The 15846-nt window shown below is 44.8% G+C and overlaps 3 protein-coding genes across 10 annotated transcripts in view; 1 reads left to right on the top strand and 2 right to left on the bottom strand.

Annotated features, from left to right (window-relative positions):
- Positions 1 to 578: 578 nt before the first annotated feature.
- bend4 (BEN domain containing 4) lies at positions 579 to 12023 on the bottom strand. Of its 3 annotated transcripts, none has more exons than XM_077609780.1 (9): positions 11618 to 12023; positions 8555 to 9777; positions 8282 to 8473; positions 7184 to 8045; positions 3863 to 4402; positions 3091 to 3182; positions 2974 to 3000; positions 2089 to 2329; positions 579 to 1970 (listed from the first exon to the last, which is right to left on the bottom strand). In XM_077609780.1, the coding sequence occupies exons 4-9, from the start codon at positions 7590 to 7592 to the stop codon at positions 1729 to 1731; spliced, it is 1551 nt and encodes a 516-aa protein (XP_077465906.1). In that variant the 5' UTR covers positions 7593 to 8045; positions 8282 to 8473; positions 8555 to 9777; positions 11618 to 12023; the 3' UTR covers positions 579 to 1728. The 3 variants fall into 3 exon arrangements, with proteins under 3 accessions (XP_077465906.1, XP_077465903.1, XP_077465905.1); XM_077609777.1 differs by having other exon boundaries at positions 2974 to 3182; positions 11618 to 11753; positions 11833 to 11896; XM_077609779.1 differs by lacking the exons at positions 8282 to 8473; positions 8555 to 9777; positions 11618 to 12023 and having other exon boundaries at positions 2974 to 3182; positions 7184 to 8083.
- On the top strand, positions 8165 to 10945 carry shisa3 (shisa family member 3). Its single transcript, XM_077609781.1, has 2 exons — positions 8165 to 8944; positions 10309 to 10945. The coding sequence occupies exons 1-2, from the start codon at positions 8653 to 8655 to the stop codon at positions 10818 to 10820; spliced, it is 804 nt and encodes a 267-aa protein (XP_077465907.1). The 5' UTR covers positions 8165 to 8652; the 3' UTR covers positions 10821 to 10945.
- Positions 12024 to 14138: 2115 nt separating the features above from the next.
- atp8a1 (ATPase phospholipid transporting 8A1) overlaps positions 14139 to 15846 on the bottom strand; it is a 69903-nt gene continuing 68195 nt past the window's right edge. For 2 of the 6 annotated variants that reach the window (XM_077609037.1, XM_077609034.1), the window contains one exon: positions 14142 to 15767. In XM_077609037.1, the coding sequence (XP_077465163.1) occupies positions 15670 to 15767 (98 nt within the window). In that variant the 3' untranslated portion in view covers positions 14142 to 15669. Of the gene's footprint in view, positions 15768 to 15846 lie in introns of all 6 variants that reach the window. The other 4 variants (XM_077609036.1, XM_077609038.1, XR_013303158.1 and 1 more) reach the window with 3 other exon arrangements.

Genomic DNA, 15846 nt, shown 5'->3' with positions numbered 1-15846 from the left:
TGTTATAAACGACGCCTTTCATTTCATAAGTGCAGCTCTAGCAGCCTCTAGTGGACGCCGTGGGAAATGCACGATGTTTCTCTGCATCATAAAGTGTACAAATTTCTGTTTGTTATTATGATAAGTAGCGATAGACAGGCGAGCTTTATTTCTCAAAAGTAAATATAATTCTTGGATTTTTGGACATTTTAAACCAATGCAACAATATTTAATGCTAATAGGACGTGTTGCTATCTGTAATATCAATTGTTTTATTTTCAGGTTTTTACTATTTTCTATCTATTTTGAATGTATGAACACATATCATTAATAAAATCTTACCAGAGACAATACTCATTAAATTACAAATAATTAAAAATATAATAAAAATCTTTTTGGCCTCGGATAAGACAGAAGTTCATTTGTAAAATAATTATCGTTTCGTACTGACGAGGATAGATGTCAAATTCATTTAAAGTAGGAGAACTGGCTCTTCCATTGCCATTGACAGCGTTAGACGTCCAATCCACTTTGTCTGTGAGAGGCTGGTAGCAACTTTTAGGCGGCCAATGGATTAAATGAAATGGTTTAGTTGAGTATCAGTGTTTACTTACTTTATTAGTAATTGTAAACCAGAAAGTCTAAGATTTGTAAAAATCAAATCAACATTTTTTTTCACAGTGCTGAAAAAGCCACTGACAGGATAGATAACACAATACAATTAAATTAACATTCAGAGCACAAAGATTGAACGGGACATTTTTAAGGTTCTCGTGGCGCTTTTCTACGTGGCTTGAAAACATTTAATATGAATTATGGTATGTTTTCACACAGCAATGTTCACAAACGACGGATGTTGAATTTGCACTGGCCAACAAAACTTAAATTCCTAGTGGAAAAAAAATGCTACAAATGCTAATTGCTAAAAATGGAGGGAAAATACACAGTTTTTTGTTCGGAAATTAATCTTTAACAACGTGGATGTCAATTTTAAGGCATTTTTACGGCAGCACCCTACAAGCATTTTAAAAAACAAACACTTTTTAAAGGCATGGTTTCAGTGGTTTTTCCATCACATTCCCAGCGCATTCATATTTTTTCAAATGACGTCAAATTAATTTAATTTCAACGTTTACCGGCGTACAATTAGACTAAAACAGTCGCAATTTAAACAATGTTTTCGTGGTTGCTATACTGGGTGGTGTATAATACAGTGCGCATAAATTAACATTAGCATTAGTTCGGCAAAGTTCATTTCCGCATGTTATTGTTTATGAATAATATTCTACTAAGAAGCCTGACATTTTCCCATCTTGCAGTTGTTGTTTTTTTTCTAATGTTGCATTTGGATGCTCATTACGTTGACAGCTTTATTTTATGGTTTCCTTGTAATCAATAAAATAACGGTTGAGCGCTAAGGCTAGGTCTTTTCTACACAATTGGCTAGGACAACCCGGTTTTAGGCCACCGTGGACAGGCCATAAGTTTGAAATTGTCGGAAAAATGTATAGCGTGGGTGATATTTTTGATCGAAACCTAATTTAGCTCCTTTTTAAAATGACGACCGACTCTCAGTAATGTTTTTTTTTTTTTTAAAACAACAACTATAACTGCTCATATTGCTTAAATGGAACCATGTATGATCGTCGCATATTTAGTTATGTTGAATAAATTGAGTTTTGCCCCCTGACAGGATAAGGTTAGTGATTTTGAAGAATTGTGTTACAGTAGCTACCCTTGCTTGGTCCGTCAGTCCAGTTGGCCATTTTGACATCCTTTCAAATAGAGCTCGTCTTGAGACAGGTGTCCGTCAAAGCCGTCCAGATAGAGGATGCTACTTCCGGCGCCGCCCCCGCCGCCTCCCCCGAGGAAGGTGCCCACCGCGCGCCCCTGCCGAGCGTGGCCTACCGCATCGCTAAAAACTTTGTTGATCTGCTCCTCGGAGGGCATCCACCAGTCGGGGTTGGAGGCGCAGTGCACGCGGATGAACTCTGAGGGAAAACAGTTGAAAAACAGGAGCTTCGCGTTCACTATTTGGTCGCCGAGCGGTCCCCGTCGAGGGCGACTGCCGACCTCGCTCTGGGATTCCGAGCAAACAAATAATGGTACCTCTGAGGCAGCTGACTTTAATGGGGTTGAGCGGTCGTCTCTCCAGGCCGGCTTCCCTCAAGTGGACGGAGCGTTTGCGTTTGCCCAGGCCGCACGAGAACTTGAGCTCGTCGGTGGAGAAGACGAAGCGGATCAGGTAGCGCAGTAGTCGCCGGCCGTCTTTCTTGGAAGAGTTGACCGCCTCGTCCCACTGCTTGTTGCTGATGAAGAGCGGGTAATTCTCCAATAGTTGTTTGCTTCCCTGTACACGAGAAGAGACGCTATACAGTAATCCCTCGAATATCGCGGATTCACTACATTGCAGATTTTTTCTGGGGACAAAGAAAACTTTTTTTTTTAATTCATTTTTTTTAAATTCATAAAAACGTGAAAATCCACGCTGAAAGGTGTGGTAACCTCAGTCTCAGTCTGCAGAAGGTCCCCACCTTGTGGACTTCCTGTGTGTGGCTCCAGTTTTTTACCTAGGTTTACAATGTCGTGTGTTTTGTGTCTGTCTTGCTACTGCAACCAAGAAATTTCCCGAACACGGGATGAAATAAAGTTCTAATCTAATCTAAGAAACTCGCAAGTGGAAGCCACTCCCCTGTCTTCCGCTTGCTACTAGGACTCAGCACTGAAGAAAAAAAAAGTTAGTTATAATAGGGGTGATCCGACTTTGCGATTTTTCGTTTATCGCGACCATGTCTGGTCGACATTAACCGCGATATTCGAGGGATTACTGTATTAGCTTTACATATCTAGAGTTGTACGTTTTTCGCTGCTTTTGATAAACTCGCAAAGAAATAGGAACCATTTTTGATATGTGACTTGTGTACCAAGACTCGACTTTGTCATAAGAAAAATCCAAATAACAAAGTTCAGTACGTATTAAAAAGAATCACCAACCTCAAAGACCGTCTGCTGTTCTTCCTCCTGCAAACATATGACACGGACGTGCACTTGAGCAAAAACGATGACAAAAAGGTGCACATTTTCAAACGTCGACCAAGATTTTGAGCTCACCTCGGTGAGCGGTTCTTCGGGTACGGGTGGCACGAGCTGGTGGTGAAACTCGACAACGTTCTTGAAGTATTCCAGAACATTTTGACAGGGAACTGTGCAGGGGCGACAGTCAGAGAGAGCAACACAGTGATTAGCTGACAAACAGAGTTTAGTGTTCAGAAGTTGTATGATTGACAAATATTAGTCTCACATTCTTCATATTGCTGCATTAGTCCATTTCTTTTTACAAGTTTTGTCATGTTCTCCCGATTTGTTTGCCGTATTTTCTCGCATATAAGCCGCCCCGCGTATAAGCCGTACCCTTGAATTTGCCTTAAAATTGTAGAATTTTACAATTTCTCGCATATATTTTCACCTCCATATTCATGGTTTTAATAGGGAGTACAAATGTGTAACTTAGAAGGGAAAATCTGAAGAAAAATCATCGCACGTGGTATTTCTGAGATACTGTATGAATCAAAAGCACATTATTAGGGTCAATATCCTAAGGAATGAATTCATCCAGTAATGGTGGTTTTCTTACTGCAAAACAGAAAATAACCAACAAATAGTAAATGTTACTCTGCCCAAATCAACTGGTGAAAAAGAGTATAGCATATAAGCCATACCCTTGATTCAGTCATCATTTTTTGTAGTTATAAATGCGGCTTATATGCGAGAAAATACCGTATGTAAGTGAATTGGAATATGTGTATTGCTACAATCTCATTGTCCCTACAATGTGAAAAAAAATAGACAGTAGATCAATCCAAACTGGCTCGGACCGGCATACCTGGCACGGTTTCCAGCTTGTTGCGGAGCTCCTCGTTCTCCTGCTGCAGCGACAGCACTTCCTGTTCCAGCTCCAGGCAACGCGGGCAGCAACTCTCCTCCTCGTCCTCGTCTTCGTCTTCCGGCAGCGTGGACGAAGGGTGTCCGTACGAGTCGGACGGCGAGGGCGAGCCCCATCCCGCCGAGGCCTCGGAGGCGGGTTCCGCCGAGCGGCAGCGCTCGTCGTCCGAGCCCAAGAGCGGCCGGCCTCCCCGCCACCGCCGCCCGGAGAGCAGATAGTTATGCAGGGAGTCGGTGAAGAGGCGAAGAACGGCCGAAGTCTGTTGTTGGTTCAAATGGCTTTGGGGCGCTTCTTCGTCCAGATCCACGGACGGGGAAGAAGAGTTCTCCTCGGACTTGGTGCGGGGACCGGCGCTGCAAACGTCCTCCGTCTTGATGGCGACGGGGAGGGACGGCGAGGGTTCCAGCAGCCGTCCGTTGTTGAGTAGGCTGAGGACTCGACTGCATTCCTTGGCAAAGGCGTCCAGGATGAGTCGGTTCTCTGGAAAATTAAGAAAGAACTCAAAGGATTAACTGGAGACATTCTTTTACCCCACAAAGCATTCAATCCGTGTCATCTCCACAGGGCGCAAAAGCAAAAAAAAATATTTTTTTTCTTTTTCTAACCGCACCATAGACTAGTGCTTAAACAATTTTATTAGCTTTGAGAACTTTTTAAACTTTTTTTAAATGCAAGGTCATGATGCACTAAGGTAGTTGCAACTTGAGCGCCTCTTTGCAAAAATCACTCATACAAACGGGGTTCAAACAGACAGACAGGAATTGATGACAATAACGAACGTGTGTGTGTGAGCTGTCGTGATGCAGTTGTCTTTGTTCACGTTCGTACGGGCAGGGAGCGTTTGTCGCAAGATCCTGTTTGCGATGACAATGTCTGAGGCAAACATGCTCTTTGTTTAGCAAATGCAAGATAATGGCACTTACAAACAATAATTCAAAATTCACATGGTTACAAACAGGAGATAAAATGACATAACTGTACCAGAAAAGTCAGTTATTTTCCATTTAAAAAATAATAAATACATGGAAAACATATATATACACACAATAAAATCTATCAACCGCTACATGGGTTTTACTGAGAACGAACGCTACATAAAATTGATAGAATAGGCTAACTCTGGGTGGTTGGACAGGTTTAAAAAGTACAGTGTGCTTTGACGAAGTGACAAGCCAGATTAAGCAAGCTTTTTGGGGATTTTATTGCAGAAGAAGACTCATAGGAAGTCAAGTTAAAGTGGATTTTATTTTTTCTTCTTTTTGGCAGCCCGGATGAGCATCTGCATATGAATGCAAACGAACGAGGGTGACGTCAGCATGTTCATTTGGTATATGAAGACATTCTATGTAAATAGTCTTACTGTCATCATTTTTTTCTTCAAATTTGGTGAAATTTCTCCTCTTGATTCATGTTCGTTTTCAACATTTAGGTTGCAAACGACACGGTTGATAGGAACACACGCTTGTTAATCTTCTACATTGGCACACCGTTCCAAATCCATTCAGCCTGGCCGAGATAATCGAGCTAATATTTTGACCCACGCCGTCATAGGTATTCATTTGCCATTGTTTATAACGACGGTCCTGGAACTGATTGTGGTGCTGAACGGGAATAATAATCTGGCATTTGAGTCCAGACACGTCTCCTACGTACATAGACAATCGCTCAAATGTGTCTATCAGTCTGGCACAGATGTGCCACGGTTATTAATATGCGCGTCGTCTGGTGCAACAACGCAGATGTGGCTGATATCTTGCACCCCCCACCCCCTCATCATTCTCCCCCAAAACCTCCCTCCCCCATTTCTGCTTCTCTCCCCACTTTTGAGCCGAGTCGCCTCGTAAAACGTCGTTAAACGCAACACACTCGGCCGTGGAGAATTTACGAGGCCCATTTGTTTTAATCGCAATACTTAGAGAGGGTCTTTTTTATATGCCCGCATTCAACGCCATGGCGGGCTTCTTTTCGGCAACTTTATTTCCTGTAATCAAGGAGACGTTTAGCCAATGACCGGTGAGGATGAGTGGTATGTTGTTGACAAAATTGGGGTAATGTGGTTCTGTTTTAACTCGGCAGTAACGTTGTGGAAGATTTAAATTTGAGCCAAACAAAGGGCGTTACAATTCTGAGTTTGATTTATTGAATAAGGGACATCAAGTATTAATGACCATATTTATATTCATGTAAATGGACATATACGTATGTAAATATGTAAGATTATAGCCAAGGGCTAATTTCCATCTTTAGTCCCTTGTGTAGGTTGAAGATAAACAATGACACATACTATTGGCCAAGAGGTTCAGAGACGGGATTTCACGTAAATTCTCAATCAAAATGTCTAAACATTTTTTTGAGTTGAAAGCGATGTTTGAAATGCCAAAAAAAAAAAAGAATGAACCTCATTCAGATAAGAATTTGGATCATATTCACTATAACAAATTCACATGCATTTTATTTCATTGTCCAGTTACTCTTTGCACTTTTTCAACATTTATGAACTGAAACATCAAATCACTCAATCTTTTTTTTCTGTTTCTACTCATTCTTTAGTTAGGAGCAGTTGAACACGTAAACATTGTTTTACGTCTTTGATAGTGAACGAGCAATGAAACAAATCGCAGAAATTCAGAGCTACACGGCCTTTAAAAGTTGTAATACCATCATGAACCATGATGGCATTTTTTTGTATTCTTTTGGATAAGATTTGGTGAAATGTAACAAAGTGGGAACTGATTAGTGAAATCTTCAACAAAACGGCAAAGCGACATCAAGTAAACTGTGATCTGCAAAATGTGATAGAGAGATTAAGGGATGAGATTTCTCATGTTTAATTTCACAGCAGTGAGGATTAGGTTCATCACTTTGATGTCAGGTTTGGTCTGCCTTAGACGCACCCTCCCATCCATCCTTCCCGGGCACCGACACCCTCCACTACATGCACCCCGAAGAAGAACAATGTCTTCCAGTAAGAGCTACACACAGTGAATTTGATGATATTTTGTACAGTGAATCTCCAAAAACGACCACTACTCTCGTTCCGATTGATCATCATCAATCAAAGACCAAATAAAACAATGGTGACCATAAAGGGAAGCAAATAAATGATATTATTTCCATTCTTTGCAGTCACGTTTACTAAGGACTGTGTCTACCTGAATTAATGTCAGGACGTGAAAGAAGACTCTCAATATTTGGACCAGAATAGAACATTTGGCATTGCAAACATGTCGCCCGTTTGAAAGTCAAAAGTTGTAAACGCACCTGAAGTGATCCCGAAGGTGCAGTCTGGCGATTCCACCTTCCGCCGTCCGGCGGGGTGTGCGGACTCCGCCACGCCGACGAAGGCGCGTCGCCGCCGGGTGTCCAGAGCGACGCCGGCCGCTCCCTCCGCGGAGGTGGACGTCGGGACCCCGGAGCAGGGCCTGCCCTCGGCGGCGAACCCTGCGTGGTGGTCGCCATGGTTCAGCTGGTGGCGCTGCGCCTGGAACGGCAGACCCTGCCCGGGATGGAACGTCATGTGTCCGGCGTCTGCATCGGCGAAGAGCGAAGGCTCGACCGAGGCGAAGCGCTCCAGACGCGCCTTGCACTGCCAAAGCCTGGCCGGGTCACCTCGGCTCATCTTGGCGTCGGAGGGGCCTTGGTGCTCGGCGGGCGGCGTGTCCCCCTCCATCCCAGGTGGGTCCAGGTATGGAGCTCGGGCGAGCGCTTTTGCCGTCGCCGTCTGGCCGATTCAAAGGAAGCAAGGGAGGATGCTTGGGTATCGATGGGGGGGCAACGATTCGCTGACATGCAGCGTCTCCAATCCCCGGGCGGGAGGTCCGTGTCGAGGCTGATCCGGCAAGAGGGCGGCTGCTCGGTGGCTGGCTGGGGGTGGGGGGACAGGCGGGACTTGCCTTCTACGACTAAGACTAGTCCTAGTCCGAGTCCTAGACCAGACTAGTCACTCGACTCAAGCCGAGCAAATGGACACTGGGGGTTCGATGAGGTATTTAAAAGGAACAAGGGGAATGAACGTAATCGTTTGAAGCGTCCCTCCGTATCCATATTTGCTAATTTAGCCGAATGAATCATGTGCAAAAGTTGGTACTCGCCGCTAAGGGGTGCTGTTGTCATAGTTTGCAAGCTGCTGATGGAAGTGGAACGCCAAACAGGTGAGATGTCTTTGCAATCATAATGTTTGTTTCACTACCTTAAAATGGTTCAAATGTTAGTTTAAAGGGGATATTTAAGATCAGAGTCAGTAGATTTCTACAGAATCTGGGTTCAGTTTGGGATCGTTTTCTTAAATGACCCGAAATAGTCACTTGAGACACACGATTAATAATAATCATAGAAAAAGAGGAGGCGATCTCAACTTACATTCTTGTCCGAGCGAAGGTTCGAGCTTTATGACTTCCCGGGGGCGTGGCTTGAACTGACGTCACGATCGGGGAACAAAACGCTTTGGTGGGAGGGCGGACCAGGTCCAGCCGAGTCCAGACAAGCCCAGAAGATCCCAGCAGAGCCCAGACGAGGCCAGCCGGGGGTCGAGCTCACAAGTCGGCGGATCTCCTCGAGTGAAAGAAGGGATGAACGAAAGGCTCCCACGAGTGACGCCCATTGGCCATTGAGTCGGGAACTCAGAAGACGCACTCGAGATGACTTGACGACAAGTTGGCAGGAGTTCGGAAGGAAGGAAGGAAGCCAGTCGGCCAGCCAGTTGGCCAACCGGCCATCACCTCCTCGCCGGGATGGTGCGCCTGCTGAACTGCCTCCTACTCGGATACCTCACTTGGAATCTGCGGATCTCGGACGCCCGGGGGGAGTATTGCCACGGCTGGCTGGACGCCAGCGGCAACTACCACGATGGCTTCCGTTGCCCGGAGGACTTCGACACGAGCGACGCCACCGTGTGTTGCGGCTCATGCGCGCTTCGCTACTGCTGCGCCGCCGCCGACGCGCGCCTGGAGCAGGACGGCTGCACCAACGACCGGCCTCCCTCCGCCGCCGACCCCGACAACGACCACATCGAGTATGCTGCGCGTACGTATCTGCGAGCTGTCCATCTCGCACACCGAACACAAACAAATAAACAAACAACCTTGCAATCAAAACAACATCAAGTAAATGAATCAGAACTGGAACATACACTGCTTTTGCCCCACAAGTGATGCTCTTAAGTTGAGGATTTTTATCCTCACCTCATGCTATTTAACCCATTGACAGCAATAGACGTCTAATTCAGTCAAAAATCGCTGTGAATGGTCATCTTAAATCCCATTGGTTGAACTAAGCGTCCAATCCATTTTGACAGGGAGTTTGTTCGTCTCTCCCGATCAAATACATGAATTAATTTGTATTAAATGAGGGCCCTAATAGAGTTTAACATAATTTGTGCATGAATGGGTGATGTACTTTTGACGCCTTACCTCTTGAAAACTAATCTTAAAATACAGTACTTGATTTAAGTGCTTCATTTCTGTCCTATTTGGTTAAAATGTACTCGACAACTAACGCCATCACTTGCAACAAATGAGTCGAACGTAACGGTTAAAAATGACAAATTTAGACAAACGCCATTGTCAAGCCACCCTTTTGGCCTACTTAAACATTTCAAAGTGTTACATGAAGTCATTGTGGATTGTGAGAAGTTAACAGCGGTCCCCTTGAGAGCTTTATCCATATCAAATTTCCCAAACGGCTCACGCAACCACGGCCTGCCTGCGTGCGAGGGGTGCGGATTGGCCTCCGAGGGATCTCACGCAATTTCCCTTTTTTAAAGCCAAATAAATAAACAATCTTGTGATTTCCTCCCACAGAGCACACACACTCGCTCAAGTGTAACTTGAACTGTTTGTTTTCTTCGAGGAGGTCACCTGGTGGAGAAATAGATGAGACATTAGTGGTGTTCAATTGATTGGTGCCATGTTTGTTTGGCTTTATTTTGGGGGTTAAAAACACACTTTTGTAGTTTTATGATTGATTGAAAATTGCACTCTGCCATTAAATAGGAAGTAAGCAGGGATCAAACATATGGCCTGTGGGCTGGAAGAGGCCCATTAGGTTATTCTGCCCGACTACTCAACAGGCTCCGGAAACCAGATTTTTCTGATTCGTCTGTAGTCAAAACGGTGTTGTCAATGGCAACCAATGAGTTAACAGGGAACCTCGAAATGCCCCCAAACTAACAAGAAGTCACCAAACACCAGCAGAAAGCGACCAATCAACAGGGAGCAGTCTGCATATCCCCCTTAAACCAATAGGAAATGATCCAAACTTACAGGAAGTGACCCATACGTACCCTAAAATGAGGCAAAATTAACTTCGCAATGATAGATGTTCATTTCCGCAACGTGAATGCGCGATCACCACGTCGGTGACCCCTCCATCTCCCCGTTTGTCCACAGAGCCCGTCTACATGCCCTTCCTGATGGTGGGCAGCATGTTCGTGGCCTTCGTGGTGGTGGGCTCCCTGGTGGCCGTCTACTGCTGCACCTGCCTCCGACCCAAGCAGCCCGCCCAGCAAGCCATCCGCTTCTCGCTGCGTAGCTGCCAGGGCGAGACCATCCCCATGATCCTGACCGCGGCGCCCCCCGGCCTGCGCGCCCCGTCCAGACAGTCCAGCACGGCCACCACCAGCTCCAGCTCGGTGGGCGGCGGCGGCGGCGGCTCCGTGCGGGGGTTCTCCGTCGGCGGCCAGCAGCAGCACGGTTGCTCGGCGTCGGCGGCCATCTCGGCGCCGGGCCGCGGGGCCCTGGCGCCGCCGCCTTACATGTCTCCCGTGGCGTCGGGGGGTATGCAGGCGGCTCAGCTGCCCTCGGGGGGCGCCGCCTTCCTCCTGCCCCAGCAGTACTTCTTCCCCATGCAGCCTGATGCGTTCGCTTCAGCGAAGGGCTTCTCGGATTTGGGCCAAAGTTGACGAGTAGCGAGCGTCGAGCGAGGACGAGCCACCGATGCACTTTTTGTATTCTATCGTGTACATAAACGCAGTGACTATTTTGTACTGACCATTATTTTTTAACAATAAACAAATAACCTTGGCAAGCATGGAGAGGAAAATGGGCTACTTGAGAAGAGCTTCCCAAGCGGGATATTCCATATTTTTCCAATGATAACATTATTTCTCACAATTATAAAATATTTTTTTCACTCAGGAAGTGGTTCTCAAACTGCAACATTGACAAGAAATTCTGTCGTAACCTTTCAAAAGCACAGAAAAGGCAGAAAAAAAACTCAGCTAAAGCAATTAGCTTGCTAGCTTGCATTGTTTGAGCCATTTAGAAGCGCTTATTATAATTGTCATGGAATACGATATCTACATGGATTTTTTTTAAATTTATGAATATTTGTTTTGCTTACAAATTTATTCTATTCTTTTAAAAACTTGATTCTCAGACTAATAAAAAAGTAGTTTTGCTGCCATCTTGTGTCACTCGTTGGCAATTATAAAAATTAAACACTAAATATTTTGTAAAACATCTTGTAACATTGACTTTTATCTAAACAAAATGTTAGTTCTAAAAAATATACCAACTTTTCTATTTAAAAAAATATTCCTTATTACAGTAGAACAGCATTGACCACTTTTTATTTGTACTGTAATTTAAGGAGTTTAGTTTGATTGGATAACGAGGTGGTCTTGCCTGGTCAAAGTTTGAGAACCACATCTAAAATGGACCTGAATCCGTGCGTGAAAGCAGAACCGAGATTTCCTACCTGAGCGACTTCACCGCTGGAATGCGGCGCTGAGATTGCTCATTGTCAGCGCTCAACGAGCGTGGCGTAGCGTAGCCGGCGCGTCAAAAGCACCGTGGCTCCTCGAGCGCAAAAGACTAGAAGGTCGCGAGTGGATCTGGAAAAAAACAGACCCGCGTGGCGCTGGTTTAGCCGACTGTGAAGCCCACATGGCGATTGGCGCCGGCTTTGACGACCTCCGTCTTGAGCGTTGGTCACATTCCGCCTGTCAGCTCTTGTTTATACTTGGGGCTCCTGTATCTTGTTCTGTTTTTCTTACAGAATACAACACTTTTTGGAGCGTGTTGACTCTTCTTTTTGGTGGCTTTAACTGCAGGGAAAAGGGATCTCAATTTAAAAGACCAAATTCAACAGAAGTGAAATTATTTGAGGCCGGCCTTCCCTGTTGAAATTAATTTGATGTCCATAACCAAAAAAATCTTATGGTACACGATTATAGTATACTGCATATTATTATTTTTTTGCATTTAGGTTAGGTTATAACTTAATTTCATCCGTATTTGGGAAATTTCTGACATAAGACACAGAAGACATTGTAGACCTAGGTAAAAAAACATGAGCCACACACAGAAAGTTCACAACCTTCTGCAGACAGACATTTTTTTTAAACCATGAACAACTAACAGTGGACTAAAAATTGTAATTAATTGACAGCAATATAAAGTAATTGTACTTACACTACTTACTGATACAAAGAGAAAATGTCTGGTCCCTGCAAAAAAACAATCACATCAGATGATTATTTGATCTAAATTCATTCATTCAAAACAAATTATGGAAATTCTACACAGTTTCAGGGGCACGGTTTAAAATAAAAAGTATTAAAGCTGAGAAATGCATCTGAATATAAGCTTTTGTAGGTAGCAATATTTAAAGACAAGTAGGCTTTTTGTGTTGTTGATAATGACGACAGGGCCTATGTCCGATTATTATTATTATTATTATTATTAATGACTTTCATCATTTGCTTTGGGCCAATAAAAAACAAGTCCACAGGCGATCCATGTGCCCTGGTTTGGACACCCCTGCCGTGCGTGACCCCACCCATTCTGGGCCGCTATGCCGCGTCCTCATGTGGAATTTCAAAACAACATCTTTATGTTTATAGGTGTAACGGAACTATTTGGGCCTTCGGTAAACATGGAGCAGCTTTTCCTGTTTAATCCGGAATATCCTGTATATTTTTCAACAAATAAACAAAACAAAACAAAAAACTCCATGAATGTAAAGTTTATTTCCGTTGGCCTCGGCGGACCGTATTAGACGACACTTATACATTTGCAGTCCCGACATGCACAACAATCATGAAACTCAAAAAGACGAGAAACGATAGTTAAATCAACATTTTTTTTTCTCCTTTTCTAAAGTGAAGTGGTACGTACAAGTCTTTCCTTTCCACTCATGCAGCGCACAACTTTGATTGAAAGAATAAAAAAAAGCCAAACTCCAAAGAAATAAATAACCTGACGACAACAACGTCCACATTCGTAGTACATCGGATGAGTTGAAAGAAACTCCGCCTTTTTTTTCCAGTCAAGCGAATATTGTTCAACCCAAAAACGGGACATCGACAGTAACGTTCACCACCGAAATAAAGTTACACCGAGCGACGCCCGCCGTCGGACACTCGAAAAGTCGACCGTATACGATCCCACCCGCGCGCTGGCCATGCAACAGCTAAACGGGGGAAGGGGGCGCTCGAGCGACACCCGTGCGCGCGGACGTCATACGAGCTAGCGTCGACACGCGGACGGACTGACATTCGTACGTATTCAAACATATCAGGAGGTCGGGCCGGTCTGACCGAGAAGTATTAAGGCGACGCCGAAAACGAATACGGTGGCGATAAAGTTGGAATTCGGCGAGATTCTGATTGGAATTTGAACGGGAAAGCGTCAAAATCGAACGGTGGCAACGTATGTTTTGCCGAAATCAAGTTGTGTGTTTACGAGAAATTTATTGAAGGAAAATAGGGTTTGTTTCAGACCACATGATGGATCAAAGTAACTTCTTGGCAAGCGTTCGAATTAGTACGGCGGATCGTCGATTTCACCAGTCTAGTCTCACGAAAAGTGAAAATTGCGCATTTACCTTTGAAATAACTTTTCTTCACCTCAGTTACGACATTCCCAATTTAACCCTAGAATGGTAACCCTCTATTTCAGTGGTTACCTTCCACACCTGAAAGAGGATTACCATGGTTACCGGGCAAAAAATGGGTCCTAAGCAAGACGGTGCAATGAAGGGTACCCATTTTTTCCCCCTGGTAACCCTCTATTTCAGAAGCGTGAAAGGTAACCCCGAAGATAGAGGGTTACCACGGTTACCGGGGGAAAAAATGGGTCCTAAGCAAGACGGTCCAATGAAGGGTACCATTTTTTCCCCCGGTAACAATGGTAACCCTCTATTTCAGAAGCGTGAAAGGTAACCCCTGAAATAGAGGGTTACCATGGTTACCGGGGAGAAAAAATGGGTCCTAAGCAAGACGGTGCAATGAAGGGTACCCATTTTTTCCCCCGGTAACCATGGTAACCCTCTATTTCAGAAGCGTGAAAGGTAACCCCTGAAATAGAGGGTTACCATTCTAGGGTTAAGGGTGCAATAAACCAATGAAATCAGGCTTGCCGTTTTTCATGAGTTTTGTGTTTATCGCCTTAGAGAGATTTTCTCAAGATATATTTATGAGTTGACTATTGCGTCACCATAAGCGAAACTCCTCGTACCAACTTTATCTCCGACCGGATGGGGCATTTTTCCTGGTTAATGTTCCATCATTTTTTTTATATTCCAGCGAGGCTTTAATATTCCGCCTTGAAAGACAGCCGTGCAAGGCAGACGAAAACGTTAACGGTAGCCGACGCGCGCTCACATCGTTGGTCACATGCACATGCAAGCGTCGAGCCCACGCAAACACACCACAGTCAGAAGTCGAAGCTCCCATGGGGAGAAGAAAGCCATCGCACGGACGTGACGCGTAAAGTCCAATGACGAAAAAAAAAGAAAAGAAAATGAAATTAAATTAAACAACAGTCAGGTGGCAGAACGAGACGTTTTTAAGAAAGCTCAGCGTTCCTCATTCGCTCTGTTGGACAAAAGTTGCGGACCATCGCTTTTACAAAGCCAGTCGATGCAAAGTGTGTACATCTCCAAATATAAAAATACAAATCCACAAAAGAATAACTATAGAGACGAGGTCGTTTGGAAACTGGCGCCGAGATTCCTGGGTAATATTTCTCTCTCCTTGAAGCTAATGGCACTTATGTCGGAAGGGTTCGATTCTCCGTTGTCGGGGAAACACGGGCCACCGCTGTCAGGAATATCGATTTTTTGTTCCCTTTTTTTTTTCTTTTTCTTTTTTGAATCCTCCAATTTCCATACGTGCGCCTCGGCGGCGAGTTTTGATGCGAGCTCATTCCTCGGGGATGGAGCGTAGGCACCTTTGTGATTCGTGACGTGTGGAATGCGCTCGTCCGTCAGCGGGGCGGAAGTCAAACAAAAAAAAGAAAAATTAAAGAAAAAAAAAAAGTGAAACCTAGACTAGGCCGCAAACTAAAAGCAGGCACCGTGTCTACATTACGTGAAGAATTGAAAAGGATCGATTTGGTGAAGGCATGATGCAAATGTAAGGCCTTGACGTACCGCAAACGACACGTTTCCAAGAGTAGAGTGTCAAAAAAAAAAGGAGGTCGGACTTTTCCCAATTGGACCATGGCGTTTACCAGCGCTCTTTGGCAATCTGACGCCAGTTCGAATCTCGTTGCCGTTGGGGACGAACCGTTTTTGTTTTGTTTTTTTTGGATGGGCCGCAAAAAAATTTGGTTCGGCGCTCAGGGCGTTGTTTTGGAGCCAATGTAGAGGAGACGCTTTCCTGGAGAGGAAGCGGCGTGCTGGATGATGGAACGCGATTGGTGAAAGAAGACACGATTCCGCTCCGGTCGCGTACGTCAAGAGTCCCGAAAGAAAGCGGGGAGGAGCGGTCGCAGTCGCGGTCGCGGCTCCGGTCGGGTCTGGGCTCACCACTCTCGGCTTCTTTCCTTGGTGGTGTCGTACGCTCGGATCACCTCCGACTGGGACACCACTCCGTTCTCGTCTTGGGAAAAGGCGTAGCCGTCTGACCATTCAAAAAAGAAGAAAACAGATTCAGTGTCAGTTCAACTTGAAATGCAAAAAAAAAAAAAAGCATGTATTTC

The sequence above is a fragment of the Stigmatopora argus genome, chromosome 9 (assembly GCF_051989625.1).
Source record: "Stigmatopora argus isolate UIUO_Sarg chromosome 9, RoL_Sarg_1.0, whole genome shotgun sequence".
Taxonomy (NCBI): domain Eukaryota; kingdom Metazoa; phylum Chordata; class Actinopteri; order Syngnathiformes; family Syngnathidae; genus Stigmatopora; species Stigmatopora argus.
This window is presented reverse-complemented; position numbering and strand designations above follow the sequence as displayed.

Bases quoted from the DNA above. Each gene is read 5' to 3' on its own strand.
- bend4 (XM_077609777.1), bottom strand. From the start codon at position 7,592: ATGGAGGGGGACACGCCGCCCGCCGAGCACCAAGGCCCCTCCGACGCC. The intron at 3,183-3,862 runs GTATGCCGGTCC...GCCCCTGCACAG, and splicing joins CAAGCTGGAAACCGTGCCAG to TTCCCTGTCAAAATGTTCTG. The intron at 1,971-2,088 runs GTACCATTATTT...GTTTTCCCTCAG, and splicing joins TAAAGTCAGCTGCCTCAGAG to AGTTCATCCGCGTGCACTGC.
- shisa3 (XM_077609781.1), top strand. From the start codon at position 8,653: ATGGTGCGCCTGCTGAACTGCCTCCTACTCGGATACCTCACTTGGAAT. The intron at 8,945-10,308 runs GTACGTATCTGC...GTTTGTCCACAG, and splicing joins CCACATCGAGTATGCTGCGC to AGCCCGTCTACATGCCCTTC.